Consider the following 17983-nt stretch of genomic DNA (forward strand, 5'->3'; position numbering starts at 1 on the left):
AGCATAGAGACCTCAAAGCCTATCTCACAGTAACACACTTCCTCTAACAAGGCCACACGTCCTAATAGTGTAACTTCCCATGGATCAAGCGTATTGAAACTACCATAACTCCTTTTAGAACTTCACTGAATATGAACTCAGAGGGGTAAGCATTTTTCATTACGACAATTTCATTATTATAGCAGTCAGAGTTAAACAATGTAAGATTTTTGTGTAGCTGAGGTGCTTTTTGAACACAGAGTGCCAGTTTATCTTGTGATCACTGTCTGTTGTGCTTGTGGTGCCCCTTGAGCAGGCGCACTGGATCCTGTCATCAAGCCACATTCAGGGAAGTTCCTAGTAGGTGGTTGGTTGTCCAGGGACTCACAGCTTGGGAGGTCTCAGCCAGCCTGCAGTTTCACTCCCTAGCAGCTAGGGGTTGCTGGCCACCCTCAGTTCTTACTCCAGCAGCTTTTTGTTAGGCTCAAAACTTAAGTGTGTTTTATAGAGTCCAGTGTGGTGCATGCCTTTAATCCCAGCACTTGAGGGGCAGAGGTAGGCGGATTCCTGAGTTCGAGGCCAGCCTGGTCTACAGAGTGAGTTCCAGGACAGCCAGGGCTAAAAGACTATGAATTAAATGCAGTTTTTACAGGTTATTTTGTTTGTAATAATAAGGTTCAAAAATAATTGTGTGACATTTCTGTGGATATGCAAGGCTGGGGACAGCTCTGCAATTGTAGATGCTTGTCACGCAGCCCGAGGGCTGAAGTTGATCCCTGGGATCCTCATTGTAGAATAGAAGAACCAGGCTCTTCAAAGTGGCCTCTGACCTCCACTCCTGAGTGTGGGCCTGCGAGACACACACACATACACACACACACAGAAGCTAATATGGTCATTAGGATAGAATATGGCTTTTATATGTTATTTAAATTTTTACAAGTGGTTGGCTCCAAGAACATACACTGTTATTTGTAAAGTTATCTAAATAAACTACCCATTTAATATTTGTATTATTAATTAGTATATCAAGTGATTTAAATGTTCTTGATTAGGATTGGTGATGGAGTTCAGTGGTAGAGTGTTAGCCTATGATGTTCAAGGCCCTGGGCTAGATCTCCAGAACTGTTTTGAAACATAACAAGACAAAACAAAACACATATTAACTCACTTTTTTATTTTCATAATTATACATTTCGTACTCAAATTGACAGGATTTTGACCTACAAACTTAAGTTTCATCATGAATGATTTATTGAAGTGAATGTGCAGGTATGAACTGTTAAATCGTCTAATTACACCTCTTGTCCATACCTGTAGTGTCCTGTAGCCAGATGTGATGTGAACCACTCAGGTAGTTGAAAGTTGAGCTGTAGCCTTTCAAACTTTGGCCTGTCATAAGTATGGAGACTGAAAGTCAGCTTTGCCAGATCCTGCTTTTCTTGCTGATGGGACTGGAATGTTCTGTGTGGTCAGAATTGACCAGTAGCTGTAGAGGGTCAACTTGGTTAAGGGTTTCTCCTGATTAGAAAGTTTCTCTTATTTCAAGTGGTGCCAACAACCTCTGCTCCTTTAAATCAAGTGGTCAGAAGGGGCTGCTCAGACATGGTCCCTGAGCAGAGAACTGAAGAGACACAGCCACAGGGTGTGGAGAGCGGGTCTAGGAGTAGAGAGAGAAGACAAGTTTTGTAGGCATGGCTAGCATGCAGAGAGATACTCAGTCGCTTAGTGGGAGGAGGCAGAGGTGAGGGTGCAGTACCTGGCTGCAAGACATGGGTGGTGTAGGACTCTGATTCTCCAGGGGAAGCCTGCTGATGTTAAGTGGGAGCCATCCTGATGCGCCTATTTTCAAGTTCCTTCACACTTCGGACGGAGTAAGGGAGGCTGCTGCGCTTTTGTTTCCAAGAGGAAGATGGTGGGGGCTGTGCTTGGGTGTGCGGCAAAGGGGATACAAAATGAAAAGGTTTGCAGAGAGACACATATGGGGTTGCCAGGGTTGGGGATCAGGGATGTCATCTAGAGTGTGTGCCTCTTTTAGAGATCCCTAAGACAAAGCAGAAGAGCAGGTTTGAGAGTCAGGAATAAGCACTGAAGGTCAGGAGTCCTTTACACGAGCAGGGCCATCTGTGTGCTAGTGTGGCACTCATTCACCGAGATAATGACTAAAAGGAAATGCTGCCTGGCCCTGTAGGATGCAGAAGTGGTTCAAAGTCTCCAGAATGTACTTTTCTGTAGTATGTCATTTCCATAGCTGCATGAGGACGTGTCTCACGTGTCCACTGTGTCTGTGGTGCAGGCTTTCTGCAGGCTGAGTGAGGTGTGTCTAACAGGTGTCTTCCGCTTTGCACAGGCAATGAGTACTGCAGGCTTCTTTGATGGAGCACATAGAGGTTCTCCTCACACCTATCCTGCCTATCTTAGTGCCTTAGGCTTGTATTTCATTTCCTAAGTCTAAGTTAATGTTTCTGTATGGGAGCTGATCTCAGAGACTGTGAGTCAGCTTTCATGAGGGCTTTCTGTAGTGTCAAAAGGGCTTGAACTGTACTTACTGATCTCACACAGAACCCAAGGTTTATAGTCTTTGAGATTAAAAGTTAGACTTTTAAAAAAGTATATTTTAGAACCACAGAGAAAAAATTGTTGCTAAAAATATTCTAATGTTCTTTAGAATAAAATTTCATCTTTGCTTTCTGTAAGACTTTTAGGAAGAGAAGGTGCCACAAACCATTGTTCACCAAAATGTCATTTACAATTTGAAAACAGGCTAAGAGCCTGTTGTCTTTACACTGCCTCGGTGGTGGAGTGGACACCATCTTGGTTTGCTGCTGCATTCTGTACTTCCTCTTTTGCTGCTGCCTACACAGAATACAGAATCCTGCTAACCTTACAGGATAAGTAAAACCGAACTTGGGACAGGATATTTGAAATTTGTGCATTACATTCTTCATTATTAGCTGGAAGAGTCTGTTGTGACTTTCTGGCAGTAAGTGCAGGTATTAACCAGGTAAATGTGTTCTTCTGAAGGTGTCCTAAAGGTGGTGGCTCAAAGCTGTCTCTGAACCTGTTGTGGTGGAGCCCAGCTAGTCAGTGAGGAGTACAGCAACCTTTGCTAAGTGCTCTGCTCCACACCGCATCCTGTCACTGAGCAGAAATGGCTACGGTGATAGTATCTTTATTTATGAGCTTAATTTAATTTTAAAGAAGATAAAATATTTCTATTTTAATTTTAAGCTTTTTAAAAAAGATTCATTTATATGTAAATGTGTGTGTCTGAGTGTATATCTGTTGACCAATTCCGTGCAGTTGGCTCCAGAGTCTTGAAGAGGGCTTTGTGATCAAGAATAAAATATTTATTGGGTTTCCCTCTCTATAAGGTAGACGTGTGTGCCCATCATGCGATAGCAGTGTCAGAAGCATATGTAGGGGTGGTTGTTGAAAGCACATAGTACTTCCCAGACACGTGGCCTTTTAAAGTGAAGCTTTGAAGCCTGTCACAGATGTGCTTAGTAACGCTTTGGGAATGAGCTGCTTTCTCTATGTAGATGTAAAGGTAAGGCTGTAGTTGCTCCATCTCCTAGCACTGAGTTTGGCAGGTGTGTCTTAGTAGTCCTACTGTGCAACCACTTGCCTATTACCAGCAGGTTTTGTGTATGCAGTTGATGTGTGCAATAGATTTTAGTGTATGTTAAACCTGACACAATCCCTCGCTCACTCCACTGTTGGACTGGTGCCCCGACCAGCTCTTCTCACTTGAGCCATTGATAGCGTCATGAGAGAGGAGCACGGGCAGCTTGATGTGTGGAGCTTGATGTGTGGCGGCAGCTCTTCTCCTTAGTGGGGCAGGATTGAAGCAGTGCTAGCCAGCAGCCAGGTGGACCCCAAAGCAGAGAGAACGAGAGAACGACTCCCCTGTCTGTCAGCAGCACAGTTCTGCCCAGCATAGGCTCTGATGAATAGGGTTCTCTGGCTTTCCTGCATGTTTTTAGTTTTTGTGGTGTCACATAAGTCATTTATCACACTGTCCATATTCCCATTTTGCAGTCTTGTAGTGGCCCTAATGAAGAGCTGTGCAAACCTTTAGCACACGTCCTGGAGCCCACACAGCAGAGTTGAGTGAGAGAATGGCCCAGTTAGCCAACATTGGGGAGCTGCTCTCCATGCTGGACTCTTCCACACTGGGTGTTCGAGATGACGTGACAACCATCTTCAAGGAGTCCCTCAATTCTGGTGAGTAGAGAATTGTTCTCTCTTGACCTGGAGCTGTGTGAGTTGGGGCCTGAAGGCAAATGCTAGTTTTCATCTTTCTTTCTCTCTCTTTTGAGACCTTGTTTCATTATGCATTCCAAATTAGCCTGGAACTTGTAAAACCCTCCTGCCTCAGCCTTCCAAATGCTGGGACTTCAGGTGGGTCCTTTATGCCAATCTTAAACTGCTAGGCCAGTGTTTTATTGCTGTGAACAGACACCATGACCAAGGCAAGTCTTATAAATGACAACATTAATTTGGGGCTGGCTTACAGGTTCAGAGGTTCAGGCCATTATCCTCAAGGCAGGAACATGGCAGCATCCAGTCAGGCATGGTGCTGGGTGAGCTGAGAGTTCTACATTTTCATTTGAAGACAGCTAGCAGAATACTGGCTTCTAGGTAGCTAAAATGAGGGTATGATAGCCCACACCCACAGTGACACACCTACTTCAACAGGGTCACACCTCCTAATAGTGCCACTCCCTGGGCTGAGCTGAGCATATACAGACCATAACATTCCACTGGCCTGGCCCCCATAGGCTTTTTCAAACATGAGTCTGTGGGGGCCATACCTAAACACAGCATAATGCAAAATACATTTAGTCCAACTTCCAAAGCCCCCATAGTCTATAGCAGTCTCAACAATGTTACAAGTCCAAAGTTCAAAGTCTCTTCTGAGATTCATCCAATCACTTAACTGTAATTCCCAAAGCAAGACAGGAAACCGGCTGGGCAAACTCCAAACTCAGCATCCCCATGGCTAATGTCAAAGCAGTCTTCAGATCTTCTCTTCTCTTCTCTTCTCTTCTCTTCTCTTCTCTTCTCTTCTCTTCTCTTCTCTTCTCTTCCTTTTGGTTTTGGTTTTGGTTTTGGTTTTTTTCAAGACAGGGTTTCTCTGTATAGCACCCCTTGGCTGTCCTGGAACTCATTCTGTAGATCAGGCTGGCCTCGAGTTCAGAAATCCACCTGCCTCTGCCTCCCAAGTGCTGGTATTAAAGGTGTGGGCCACTACGCCCGGCTCCAACTCCTTTTTCATCTTTGTTGACTGCAACAGACTTTCTCCTGAGTTGGTTCCATTCCCTGTTAGCAGCTTTTCTCAGCAGATAACCCATGGCTTTGGCATCTCAAATATCTTGGGGTCTCCAAGGCAACTTCAGTGTTACAGCTTCTTGTTTCAATGTCTGGGATACACACATGATCTGGGATCCTTCAAAGTGCTGGTGTCACTTCTCCAGCTCTGCCCTCTGTCACACTGTAAGCTCAGGTTGATCCACTTCACTGCTGCTACTGTTCTTGATGATCATCCCATAGTACTGGCATCTCCAATACACTGGAGTCTTCCGCTGCAACTAGACATCACCAATAGCCTCTCATAGTCTCTCTTCATGGTGCCAAGCCTCAAATCCTTTGCATGACCTCTTCAGTCCTGAGCCATCAACTACAACTGAGGCTGCACCTTCCCCAGTGGCCTCCCATGATCTCTCACGACAAGCCTCAGCTGTTCTTCATGAACCCTTCATGCTTTATAAACCAGTACCACCTGGGTGACTCTTACACATTACCAAGTCCAGCCGCAGCACGAGGTACAACCTTGTCTATCTCTAGAACACAACTTCTTTGTGCTCTTAGAAAACAGTTCCCAGAAGATTTCACCTCAGTGATGCTGGTCTCTTCTTAATCACTGCTAATTTCTTAGCTCCAGCTAACCAACATTAATTGTCCCAGTAGTCCTTTCTATTCTGGACTCTAGTCAGAGCCACATGGCTGAAGCTACCAAGTTCTGCTGCTTGCTAGGGCTGGAACATGGGCCCTTTGTTTTGTTACATCATCACCAGCTTTCTGTTTTCCAACTCCTTCACTGCCTAAGCTTGACTGACCTGGATCTTGCTCTATAGACTGACTTTGAACTCTTTGAGATCTTCATGCCTGTCTCCTAAGCACTGGGATTAAAGGTGTGGTCTAACTAAACCTTGATTTATGTGTTTCTTCACCTAGAAGTGCTCTAGGCTTGAGCTCAGAGATCTGTTTGTCTTTGCCTCTTGGGATTTAAGGCTTGTACCATTCCTGGACCTAAATTTAGCTGGGTAAGATCTTACTCCAAGGTCACTACTCCCTTATTTCAATTTAATATCCTTGAACACAGGGTTCAGCTCCATTTCACTTCCTGGTGCCCCTTTAATACTCAAACCATATACTTTATATTTCCCCTTTCTCAGCTTGCTATGCTTGTTTAAAATGTTCTTCATGAGGCTTAACCAGAGAACGAAGTCTATGATGGCATTTCTGAGACTTCCTTTGTCAATGCAATTAATCTGAGTCTCTTCATCTTAGCCTCAGGCAGATTCTTTGGACAATGACAAAAAGCAGCCACATTCTTCACCAAACTACCACAAGAACAGTCTCTAGGCCACACACTGAAATTCTCCACTGGAACATCTTGGGCCAGGTCCGCGCAATTCAAATCACTCTCAGTAACAAAGTCTTCCATATTCCTACTAGGATGGCCCATTCCCCATTTAAAGCATTCCACGGCTTTGCAAATCCAAAGTCCTAAAATTCACATTCTTCCAAATAAAAGCATGGTCATGCAATAACCCAGTCCCTGGTGCCAACTTCTGTCTTCGGTAGAGTTTTACTGCTATGAACAGACACCATGACCAAGACAACTCTTAACTCTTTTTTTTTTTTTTTTTTTTGGTTTTTAGAGACAGGGTTTACTGCCTCCCAAGTGCTGAGACTAAAGGCGTGCGCCACTACCGCCTGGCTTGATTTGTTTTTCAAGACAGGATTTCTCTGTGTATCCCTGGTTGTCTGGAACAGGCTAGTCTAGAACTCAGGAGATCCGATCGCCTGCCTGAGTGCTGGGAGTAAAGGCGTGTAGCACCATGGCCTGGCTTTGTGCCCAGCTTTTCCTGTGCTCTGGGCATTTGATTGCAGGTCCTCATGCTTGTGCAGCAAGCACTCTACCCCCGAGCCATCTAACTATGGTAACATTTCCTCTGCTTTTGTGGCTCTTTAGGCTAGTAAGCTTGGAATTATCCGGTTAGTCTAATGACTTTAAAAAGGGCAAAACCAGTGCTACGTGCCTTTGGTTAATGTAAAAAGATGTCTCCTGCCTTTTCTGACAGCCACTGAGGGGAAAAGAAGTAAGTTTGATGAGTTGCTCTTTTTGTTTAGAACGTGGGCCTATGCTTGTCAACACGTTGGTGGATTATTACCTGGAAACCAATTCTCAGCCGGTATTGCACATCCTGACCACCTTGCAGGAGCCACATGATAAGGTGAGTACTGGTGGGCTAGCTGGCCGTCTGTATATTCTCAGTCACTGGAGGGTGGCCCTGAGCCACAGCAGCTCATCCACAGTTAACCCACAGATGAGGAAAATCTGAAAATTTACAAAATAGCATCGATTTCAGAGGGTTTTTTTTTTTTTTTTACAGATCTTGCTCTTTAAAGAAATCTTATAATTCTAGCACTATAGTAGATTAATGACATTTGAAATAAAGATTTTAAACCTGTGCTTTGAGTAGGGGTTTTGAACTTACCAATAAAGAAAAAACCCTGAGTGCAGCCAGCCAAGTCTTGCATTTGCAGATGAAGTTGCTTACTCTAGGGTTGCATGCTTTTTCCATCACCTGCAGTGGTCTTCTTTACTCTGGGCCAGATTGCAGCCCCACAATGGCTTGTTTTATAGTTAAGGCTAGAGCATATATGCTAGGCTGTTAGAGTAGTAAGGACTTCCACAGCCTGCCCTGGGCTTTATAACCTTGGGTTGTGTGTGTGCAAGGGTGGCGAGAGAAGCTGCAATACAGTCTTATCCCTCCTCTTAAGGGATCCTTTTTCATAAATTGCAGCTGTTCTCTCAGGCCAAATGAAGAAAGCTTTGTTCACTAATGTAGTTTTGAAATGTCGGATTGGGCCTATTGAGCCCTAGCCTTCATGGGGTGGGCATATCTCCAGCCCATCTTTTGGTGCTTGTGTTAAAAATAAAGGAAGACTTGAGGCCTTGGAATTTAGTTGACTGGTTAACTTCAGACACTTCCAGGAAAATTTCTCTTGATGTTTTACATTTTCAGCACCTCTTGGACAAAATGAATGAGTATGTAGGCAAAGCTGCTACCCGTTTATCCATCCTCTCGCTGCTGGGGCATGTTGTGAGGCTGCAGCCATCTTGGAAGCATAAGCTCTCTCAAGCACCTCTTCTGCCTTCTTTATTGAAATGTCTCAAGGTAGGATATTTGTAAGGTTTTGAAGGAAATACATTTGTAAATATTGTTTCTGAAAAGTGACTTACTACAAGTTTGCAGGAGTTAGTTCTTCCCTTCTACCATGTCGGTCTCACGTACAGAACTCAGGCTGTCAGGCTTGGTAACAGATGCCTCGATCCACTGAGCCTCCTCCCTTGCCTTGGATTTATTTGTTTATTTATTTATATTTTATGTGTATGTGTGAGTCCTGACATGTATTCCTGGTTAATCTGTATATTATTGTGGAACCAGGCTGACTTTCAATTTAAGGCAATCCTTCTGCTTTAGCCTCCGAGCTGTTAGAATTGCAGGTGTCAGCCACCATGTTTGGCCTGTATCAGTCCTTTAAAAATTAGTGAATTGGACTGGGGATGTGGCTCAGTACTAGAGCATGCAGAAGGCCCTGGGTTTGGTTCCCAGTATTAGTGAGATAATAAATTGGCTCTCAATGTGCAATGTTCTTTAATCAGTTAACAGAGAGTCAGCATCTTAGGGGTTAGCCAGATGGGTGGAGATAGTGCTGTCTTGTGCCCTGTGCCCTGTATTTTGCATTCTGTGTCAGCTGTTTCTTCCACTGTCATCCAGGGACAGGGATAGGGGTCTTTATTGAGGCTTTGGGATTCAGGAGTTTCAAGCCAAATTAAACTATCTCTCAGATGAGATGGTAGAGCATGGGAAATAGTCCCCAGCCTCACCACAGTGTCAGCAGGGCTCAGTGCTTCATTTTGCTAAGTCTATTTCAGTGCTGTCCCTCAAATTCTTAGGGATCAGGAAATGAGCACAAGAGGGTCTTGAGATCTCTGACCTCAGGATTTGGACCCTCGTCCAGTGCTGAGCCTGATGTCGCCCTTCCTTCTGCAGATGGACACTGATGTTGTGGTCCTCACAACTGGTGTCTTGGTGTTGATCACCATGCTCCCGATGATCCCGCAGTCAGGGAAGCAGCACCTTCTCGACTTCTTTGACATCTTTGGCCGTCTCTCGTCATGGTGCCTGAAGAAACCAGGTATAACTCCAGTGTCCTCATCAGGCTTCTCAAGGGAATGCTTCCTTAGTGGTAGCAGCCATGTGTATGCGTGAAGGAAGGATATTTGGTATTCACTACATAGAAGAGAAAACATGTGGGTGCACTCACTGCAGGGCACATAGGAAATGGGGCTGGTGAAGCGCATTCTTTATGCTGTTGGGTTGTCAGAGAAACTGGGAGACAGGATGTACAACTTCCTGAATCTAGTAAAACTGTGTCACAGCCTCTAACTCTGGGTGCTGTACTGCTGAGCTTACACAATGTCTGTGTCCTGTGCTGATGTTTACAGCCACAGTGTCACAACTTCACTTGTGGGAACCTATTGGTTGTGTGTGGAAGAAGAGGAAGAGACCACCTTTAGTGTTCTCATTAGGACACGTATGTCCAATGTATGGGATTTTCCCATAGTAGATCATAGCAGTAGGCAGTATAACCCCATCAGAGTGATTCAGAAGCTGTCAACCTATGAACTGCAGGGTTTCTGGTAATCCTAGTATGAAATACTCATATTAGAAGATGAAAGATGTATGGTCTGACTGCTGCAGCTTTCTGCACAGAGGCCATTGAGCATCAGCCTGGTTATGCCTTCTTGGGAGAAAGAAAACTCCTAGAGAACTGGAGTTTCCATAGGATCTTGATAAGGCCAAGTTAATGGAATTATCCAAGCAGTTTAAACTAATTTCTGCTTTTTAGTTATAAATCTGCATAGCTAAGATCTTATCTTGGTTTTAAAAGTTTCTTACATTCTCATTCTACAAGTCCTTACAAGTATATTTTGTACTTGTAAATACTGTGTGTAGCCTGGAGGAGAGGAAGAGCTCTTTTCCAAGATACTTGCTGAGCCTGGCACGAGATGTCACTTAGACTGTAGGGAGTGACTGCTCAGAGCAGCTCAGTGCTGGCAGAGCATTTGGAGTCTCTCTTGCAGGGATGCTTGGAGACGAGGAGGAGGGAGGCAGAGATGAGCAAATGCCCTTTCAGGTCATATGAAGCAGATTGAACAAGGGCGTATGGTATATCCAAATGTACATATTTTTTAATCCCAGCATTCGGGAGGCAGAGGCAGGCAGATTTCTGAATTCGAGGCCGGCCTGGTCTACAAAGTGAGTTCCAGGACAGCCAAGGGCTACACAGAGAAACCCTGTCTCGAAAAACCAAAAAAAAAAAAAAAAAAAAAAAAAAAGTATGTCTTTCTTACCTTTCTGGAACTCTGTAGGAGAGCTTCCGAGAGAAAGCATGCTGGCATCCTTGGGTTCTTGTCTGTCCAGCTGAGCCTACTGTCACTGGTTTCCTTCCTTAGGCCACGTGACAGAAGTGTACCTGGTCCATCTTCATGCCAGTGTTTATGCTCTCTTTCACCGCCTTTATGGGATGTACCCGTGTAACTTCGTCTCCTTCCTGCGCTCTCACTACAGTATGAAAGAAAACGTGGAGACTTTTGAAGAAGTGGTCAAGGTGAGTTCAAAACAACAACAACAACAGCAACCCAGTCCATTTAGTTAATCCTTAGGGCTTTCAAAGAGGTACTTTTATAGCTTTCATATTACTTGATAGACAGGGAAATTTAGATAAGAAATCCTTGACACCTACACTTTAAAACTTGGGTAGCCACTAATCGTCTGAGTCTGAGTCAAGAGTTGCTGGTTTGTGCATTTTGGATACATGGTACCATCAGTGTGTGGTCTCTTGTGATGGGCTTCTCACCTTATTTCAGGGTTCATCTGTGTTGTAACATGTATCAGTGCTGCATTCCTTTTTGTTGTCAAATAATGTTCCACCATGTGGATTTGCCACACAACTTCACATCTATAATTTGTCAACCCAAACTCTTCTAGCCAATGATGGAGCATGTGCGAATTCACCCGGAATTAGTGACTGGATCCAAGGACCATGAACTGGACCCTCGAAGGTACAGAAACTAAATTAGTGACAGAATCTTTGAGTCTCTTAAGAGATTGAAAGTGTGATCTACAGATACCTGTGGGAATACAGATACTCCAGTGGCACAATGGGCTGGAACCTGGCATCTAAAGCACTCTCCTCAGAGAGAGCTACTGACTCTGTGAGCAGAGCAGAGGTGGTGGCAGCTACTTCCTGTGCCTGGAAGCCCAGGAAGGTTGCTTTTTGTATTTGAGTGGGTTGGGAGGTTAATTGGGGAGCCAAAAACTAGGAGATTACAGAGAGGCCAGATCTGGAGTTATGAGCCTCCATGGGTCCCTTTCTCTATAAGCATTGCCAGGTGTCTGATTTCTCCCTTCCCAACCACCATGGGCCCTGCAGAAATTTCCAGGTGTTTCCTGAGGAGCTACTGGACCTGCTGAGTTGCAAGAAGCACAGCTCCTTCTGCCTGTCAGGCAGATTACGATTCCCAGTGAGGGGATGGAAGCTTTGGGGCAGGGAGGCATGGGGGGAACTGAGCTAGGAGGTGTCAAGTCTCTGCAATTTTAAAAAGACTGACTTATGCCTGATAATCCTTATAAAGTTGTGCCTCTACAGTCTACTTCTGTGGGGCAGCCTCATTCAGCTTAAAGTAAGCTGTAATAGCATATAAACATGTTAGTTCTGTCTTAGAAGCTGTTCCTCTCTGCTCCCTGTCCACCCTGAGGTGGACAAGCAGCTGCTGCCTTGCCTTTATTCTCACTGTTCTTTCTGTAGTTTGCCATATGTTTTGAGAGCTGATTGCTGTTAGATGCAAGATTGCAGAGGATGAGGATAGAAGCACTGTCAGCCTTGGGTTTAAGTGTGCCTTCAGGGAAGTCATTGTAAGAGGTCACAAGTGAGGTGTGGGAAGCACAGGCTATTTCTTCTAAGCCCCTCGTTTACTTGTTTTGATTTGTCCATTTTAAGTCATTGAGGCTTCTCATAAAGCTTTGGTGAGTCTCTTGTGCTTGGGTGGGAAGACAGGAACTCTGCTTGTGAGGTTGGGTGTCTTGATCTAGAGCATTTCTGTGTGGATCTGAGCATCTAGGGGTCTATACCAACACTGGGATTGTGTTGTGAGCTTGCAGACTCCTAAAGGTTGTTCAGTATATGGGAGCTGACTGGTAGCTCGAAGCTTTTTTTTTTTTTTTTTTTTTCTTAAGCTTTGACTTAGGGCGTTGCTTTTGTGGTTGGACATCCCTGTCTGCTGCTCTCCAGACTTAGATACTGTGCTCTCTGTCTTATTTTTCTCCCTATGCTTTGTATTTGAAAATAGGTCTTTATTATAGATGGTGGGACATCAGGAGATTGTACAGTGGGGTGAAAGTGTTCAGTCAGCCATATTAGCTGGGGACCTTCCCTCTCAGTAGTTGCACATAGCACCTCAGTGCCTGGGGTTGTGGTCCATCTGGTCTTGGAAGGAGGCTCTGTCTGCTGTGATGAGGAAATGGATCCAGGAAGAAAACATTGAGAGCAAAGCCATAGAGCAGCCAATTGTGCATGGTTATGGGGCCAGAGTGACACAGTAAAAGGCATTCTGACATAGTAGAAATCTCTTGAAATGAAAATGAACTCCCAAATAAGGAGCTGGAGTAGAACCGAGACTGGCTTAGTTGAACAGAGGGCAGAGGCAGGTGACAGAACAGATTTAGAATGTTGGGTGGAGTCCAATAGCTAAGGAAAACACGTGTAAGAGGAGAAGAGGACACTTCCATGGGAGAACTTGTAAAAGAAATGTCCTGTAGTTGAAGCTTCTGGATTGAAGGTGTTGGTCAAGTGCACAGCTCCATCAGTGCGAAGGAGGCTGCCCAGCCTTAGCTTTGTGAGATTTCAGAACATTAGAAGAATAAACCTTTCAGAGAGTGCAAAGATAAAAATACTCAGACACTTAACCCGAACCAGAAGTCAGGATAGTGTTAGCTTCTCAACCCTTCAAGAAGGTTCCAGGTAAGAGAACCCGGAACCTGTGCTGTGGAGCTCTTTTAGACAGGCCAAGACTCGGAGTTTTCAGAGTTACCCCATTGCATCCCCAGCTGGCTATGGGAGAGTGTTCTACCAAATGAGCCCAAGAAGGGTGGGGCTGGGTGTAGGCTGCTCAAAGAGGTGTCAGAACAGTGAGCCAGAGACTGATGCAGCTCCAGAAGGGAGCCCACTGAGGAGAGGGGACTAACTCTGGTAGATTGTGCATCTCATTATATGAGAGGAACAGTGGGCATCAGTCCAGAGTGCCAGGGTAGTTCAGTCAGCATTGGACACATCACAAACTGGGAGAAGGGAACAATGCCAGGTGATACCACATGAAAAACTGTTTCAGAGCCCTCCAGCTCTGCTGGGATTGGTGCTTACAGAGTCTTAATAATTGTTTAACTAAATTTTGGAAGAGAAGAGAAAAAGAAAAGAGTTAACTTGAGGAGTCGGGGAAGCAGTTCAGCTAGCAGAGCTGGAGGCAGTAGCCAGGGTTGTCACAGAGAACAGCGTGGGTACCTGTAGCATGGCACTGACTTGTTTCTGGTTTTTGAGACAAGGTCTCCCCATACAGTCCAGGTGGCACAGTCTCGTGTCTCCATCCTCCCTGGCACTGGGATCATAGGCTGTGGGGACTATAAGCTGCCATACTTCAGTGACTCTGAAATGCCATCAAATGCACAACACACATTTTATGTGGATCTGAGACGGATACCAGCTAAACAAATGTGTAGCTGATAAGATTATAGTTTGCAATTTTAGAGACATTAAAATATAAACAGTCTATTTAAACCAGGGATGGTGGCCCACATTAACTTCTAGTGCTAGGGAGGCAGAGGCAGGTGGATCTCTGAGTTTGAGGCCAGCCTGGTCTACAGAGTGAGTTCTAGGACAATTAGGGCTACACAGAGAAACCCTGTCTCAAGAAAACTAAATACAAAAATTTTTAATAAATTTATTTAAGTATCATGGAAATACAGTGAATGCTTTACTTGATCTTTAAATAAAACATTTAGAGCAAGTGAGATGGCTCAGTGGCTGAAGGCATCAGTTGCCAAGCCTGAGGACCTGAAGCCACATGGTGGAAGGAGAGAGCCAACCCCCACAAGTTATCCTCTGACCTCTTCAGGTGCACGCTATTACACACACAAGAATTGTAAAAATATTTAACGGGGTGCTTTTCTAGCCTGTGTTTAATCCTGAGCACCACAAACATAAGTGGATCTAATATAATCCTCTTTTATGTTTATTTACTTACTGTCTCTGTCTGTGTGCATGCATGAGCCATGTGTGTGGAGGTCAGAGGACAGCTTATTGGGATCATTTTCTGTTTCTGTCATGTAGGTGGGTTCCTAGGCCTAAACCTGGGCAGTCAGGATTGGCGGCAGATGTCTACTTGAGAAGTCCTCTTGCCATTCATGTAGCTCTTTTTCTTTTTATAAGAAATCTTATTTCCTTTACTAAAATTAATCTTGTGTGTATATGTGTCCTGACTTGCTCCTTGCTAAATCACTGTGTAGTGATGCTGAGGGTGTGGAAAGAGGAGCCTTCCCCACTGTACCACCATACACGTAGGTACAGCTCTGTGCTCTACAAGCAACTTTGTGCTTGGTCACTGTGCACAGTCTAAGTGTCCTTTTGGTTTGGGGGCATCTGTAGAACATTTGGCAGACTCAGAAGAGATAAAAAAAATGAAAGCAAGAGAATTAATGTTGCCTGTAATGCCAGGTTTTTATAGTGCTGGAGATTAAACAGAGGCCTTGCAGAAGTTGAGCAAGGATCTATGACAGAGCTACAGTCCAACCTCCAGTTTATATGTTTTGGGGGGACATGTGTATATGGGGGTCTGTTCTCTCACTGTGTTTTGAGGCAGGGTCTTTGCAGGTTTTTGTCACTGTAGCACACTGGCCCTGAGCTTCTGGTAGAGCCTCCTGTCTCTGTCTCCCATCTTGCTGTGGGACTACTGGGATGAGAGTTGAATGCTACCACATCTGTCTTTTAATGTGGGTACCAGGGGTCAAACTCAACCCTACTAGGCTTTCTTTTGGGGTAAATGCTTTACCTGCTGAGGAACTTCCCAGCCCCTCTAGTTCTTTGAATGTCAACACTATCAGTCTATTTGTGGGCACTTATCGGAGCAGTTTTGTAAGATAGTCTAGAGTAATGAGAGTAATGAGCCCATTGGTTTTTAGGTACCTGCTGCTAAGTCTGAGGACCTATTTAGTCCCTAGGACTTGAGTGATGGCAGGAGAGAACTAACTCCACGAGCTGTCCTCTGACCTCACGTGTCTTGCTGTAGCATTGCCCCCAAATAAATAAATGAAATGTAAAAGAAATCTTTTTAAAAGAGATTATATTTGAGGCAGGTGCATCCTAGCACTTGGTATTGCCATAAATTCAAGGACAGAGTGAGTTTCAGGGGAGCCAGGGCCATAGAGTAAGACCTTGTCTCAAAAAACATAAGACAAAAACCCCAAGCAAACAAAAAGATGGTGAGAGTCCTTCACCATTTGAAGGCATAATTGTTAAAATTGCCTTCAGTGAGGTGTATGGTTTACACACAATAAATTTAGTTTTGTTAAGTTTTGACAACAGCTGTGACCACAGTAAAAAAGATTTCCAAGGCCTGCAGCAGCAGCTGGTCTGCTGAAAGCCTGCTGTTCACAGTGTTGTGCTGACTGCCCTGCTGGAGGACAGTTCCCTTTGACTGGCCTTCTTTCTGTTAAAGCTGTGCTGTGGGGCAGCAGTGTCTCCTGTGGTTCTGTAGGATTTGTTGGAGGTGAGCCTGAGGCTTACATGGAGGAACCTTTTAACAGTGCTTTACACTCCTAATTCGTCACACAGTATTCCTAATCCAGGGATGTGTGGCTGGAGACCTTAGGTCAGCCTACTTCCTTGGTGCCTTCCAGCTCCTCCATTCCCTGATCACCTTCATTTCGAAGCAGATACCCTGAGAGCCGTCTGTGTAGTTTAAGAGACTATTCTTTGTCTCTGTTGGTGATGTTTTTTTCTCTCAAATTGTTTTCTGTTAACATGATGAAACCATGTTGACTAGGGGAAGTGGCTTGTTAACTGATGGCTAATTTTTATCCTAGTGCTGTCTCCTGTCTGAGTTGGCATGGTTGTGCCTCATTCTTTGCTAGTCAGTCCAGTGGCTGCCACTGAGCTAGCCTCTTGATTTAACTGATGTTCTTAGATGGATTATGCATGCCTTTCTTGACTTGTGTTGCCTTTTCTAGGTGGAAGACATTAGAAACTCATGATGTTGTAATAGAGTGTGCCAAAATCTCTCTGGACCCTACAGAAGCCTCATATGAAGATGGCTATTGTGTGTCTCACCAGCTCTCTGCCTGCTTCCCTCACCGTTCAGCTGATGTCACCACCAGCCCTTATGTGGACACACAGAATAGCTATGGTAAAAAGCAGTCTTCTGTTTGCAATCATCATTTACTACCTAGGGACTTCTCCTGAAACACATGCGAGTTTGCCTCTGTTTTGTTTGAATTATTTTCTGTCCTTCGAGCGTAACTGTTCTCACTGTCTTACCTAACAACGGAGCAGATCCCAGATTAGACCACAGTAAGTGTCCGAGTGCTTGCAGACAGCCCTGTGTCGGAGATTCAGTCTCTGTGCTTCCAGTGGCTTGAGTGCCTGGATGGATGCACAGCACTTCTTGGCGTTAGCTGGAGTGGAAGCTGCACATCAGACTGTCAGACATGTTGTGCCCTTTAAATTATCCTGGTACATAAGTAGAGTTGTGCCTGCTTAAACTTTCAACTCCCAAAGGCTATTTAAAGAATCTTTAAAGGCTGGAAGTGGTGCTACACATGTTTAATCTGAACACTCAGAAGGCAGAGGCAGTGCATCTCTGAGTAAAGGTCAGCAAGGTCTTTGTAGCCAGTTCAAGGGCAGTCAGGGATATGCAGTAAAACTCTTGTCTCAAAAACAAACAAAACAAACCACAAGAATCTCTACATGCTTCTTTGTTCCCAGGGATGGCTAGGAGCCAAGGGTTTTATGAATAGAATCAGATGGTCTAGAGGATTGTGATTGTTTATCACAGTGACCTGGCACTCTGTACCCCTGTTTCCTTCCCTTTCATTTCAGGGGGTTCTACTTCCACCCCTTCCTCCAGCTCTCGGCTGATGTTGTTCAGTCCACCTGGGCAGCTACCTCAGAGTTTGAGTTCCCCATCAACACGGCTGTTACCTGAGCCGCTGCAAGTATGGTGCCACTCAGCATGCCTTCTCCTCCTCTACCTTCCGGTGAAGTTGGGCTATTGGTCAGGATTTAGTATGTAATGGGGAAATTGCACACACAGTGTAAGTTTCAGGAGGACCTTTTAAGGACCCTTGACATGATCAGACAAAGCCACTGTTGCCACGTGGCACCTTGGAGCCCAGACACCTGAAATTCAACTTGTCTTGTGGTAAAGATTTCACAACATACTACTTGTAGTTGAAAATGCTGTGTCTAGCCGGGCGGTGGTAACGCACACCTTGAATCCCAGCACTTGGGAGGCAGAGGCAGGTGGATTTCTGAGTTCAAGGCCAGCCTGGTCTACAAAGTGAGTTCCAGGACAGCCAGGGATACGCAGAGA

The 17983-nt window shown here is 44.8% G+C and overlaps 1 protein-coding gene across 6 annotated transcripts in view; it reads left to right on the forward strand.

Moving 5' to 3' along the window:
• Positions 1–17983, forward strand: part of Tsc1 (TSC complex subunit 1) — a 49456-nt gene that overhangs the window by 12532 nt on the left and 18941 nt on the right. For all 6 annotated transcript variants that reach the window (XM_029472119.1, XM_029472112.1, XM_029472133.1 and 3 more), the window contains exons 3-10: positions 4021–4206; positions 7402–7505; positions 8301–8453; positions 9333–9477; positions 10799–10953; positions 11334–11407; positions 16623–16798; positions 17491–17606. In XM_029472119.1, the coding sequence (XP_029327979.1) occupies positions 4101–4206; positions 7402–7505; positions 8301–8453; positions 9333–9477; positions 10799–10953; positions 11334–11407; positions 16623–16798; positions 17491–17606 (1029 nt within the window). In that variant the 5' untranslated portion in view covers positions 4021–4100. The remainder of the gene's footprint in view (positions 1–4020; positions 4207–7401; positions 7506–8300; positions 8454–9332; positions 9478–10798; positions 10954–11333; positions 11408–16622; positions 16799–17490; positions 17607–17983) is intronic.

Source organism: Mus caroli, chromosome 2 (assembly GCF_900094665.2).
Source record: "Mus caroli chromosome 2, CAROLI_EIJ_v1.1, whole genome shotgun sequence".
NCBI classification, from domain to species: domain Eukaryota; kingdom Metazoa; phylum Chordata; class Mammalia; order Rodentia; family Muridae; genus Mus; species Mus caroli.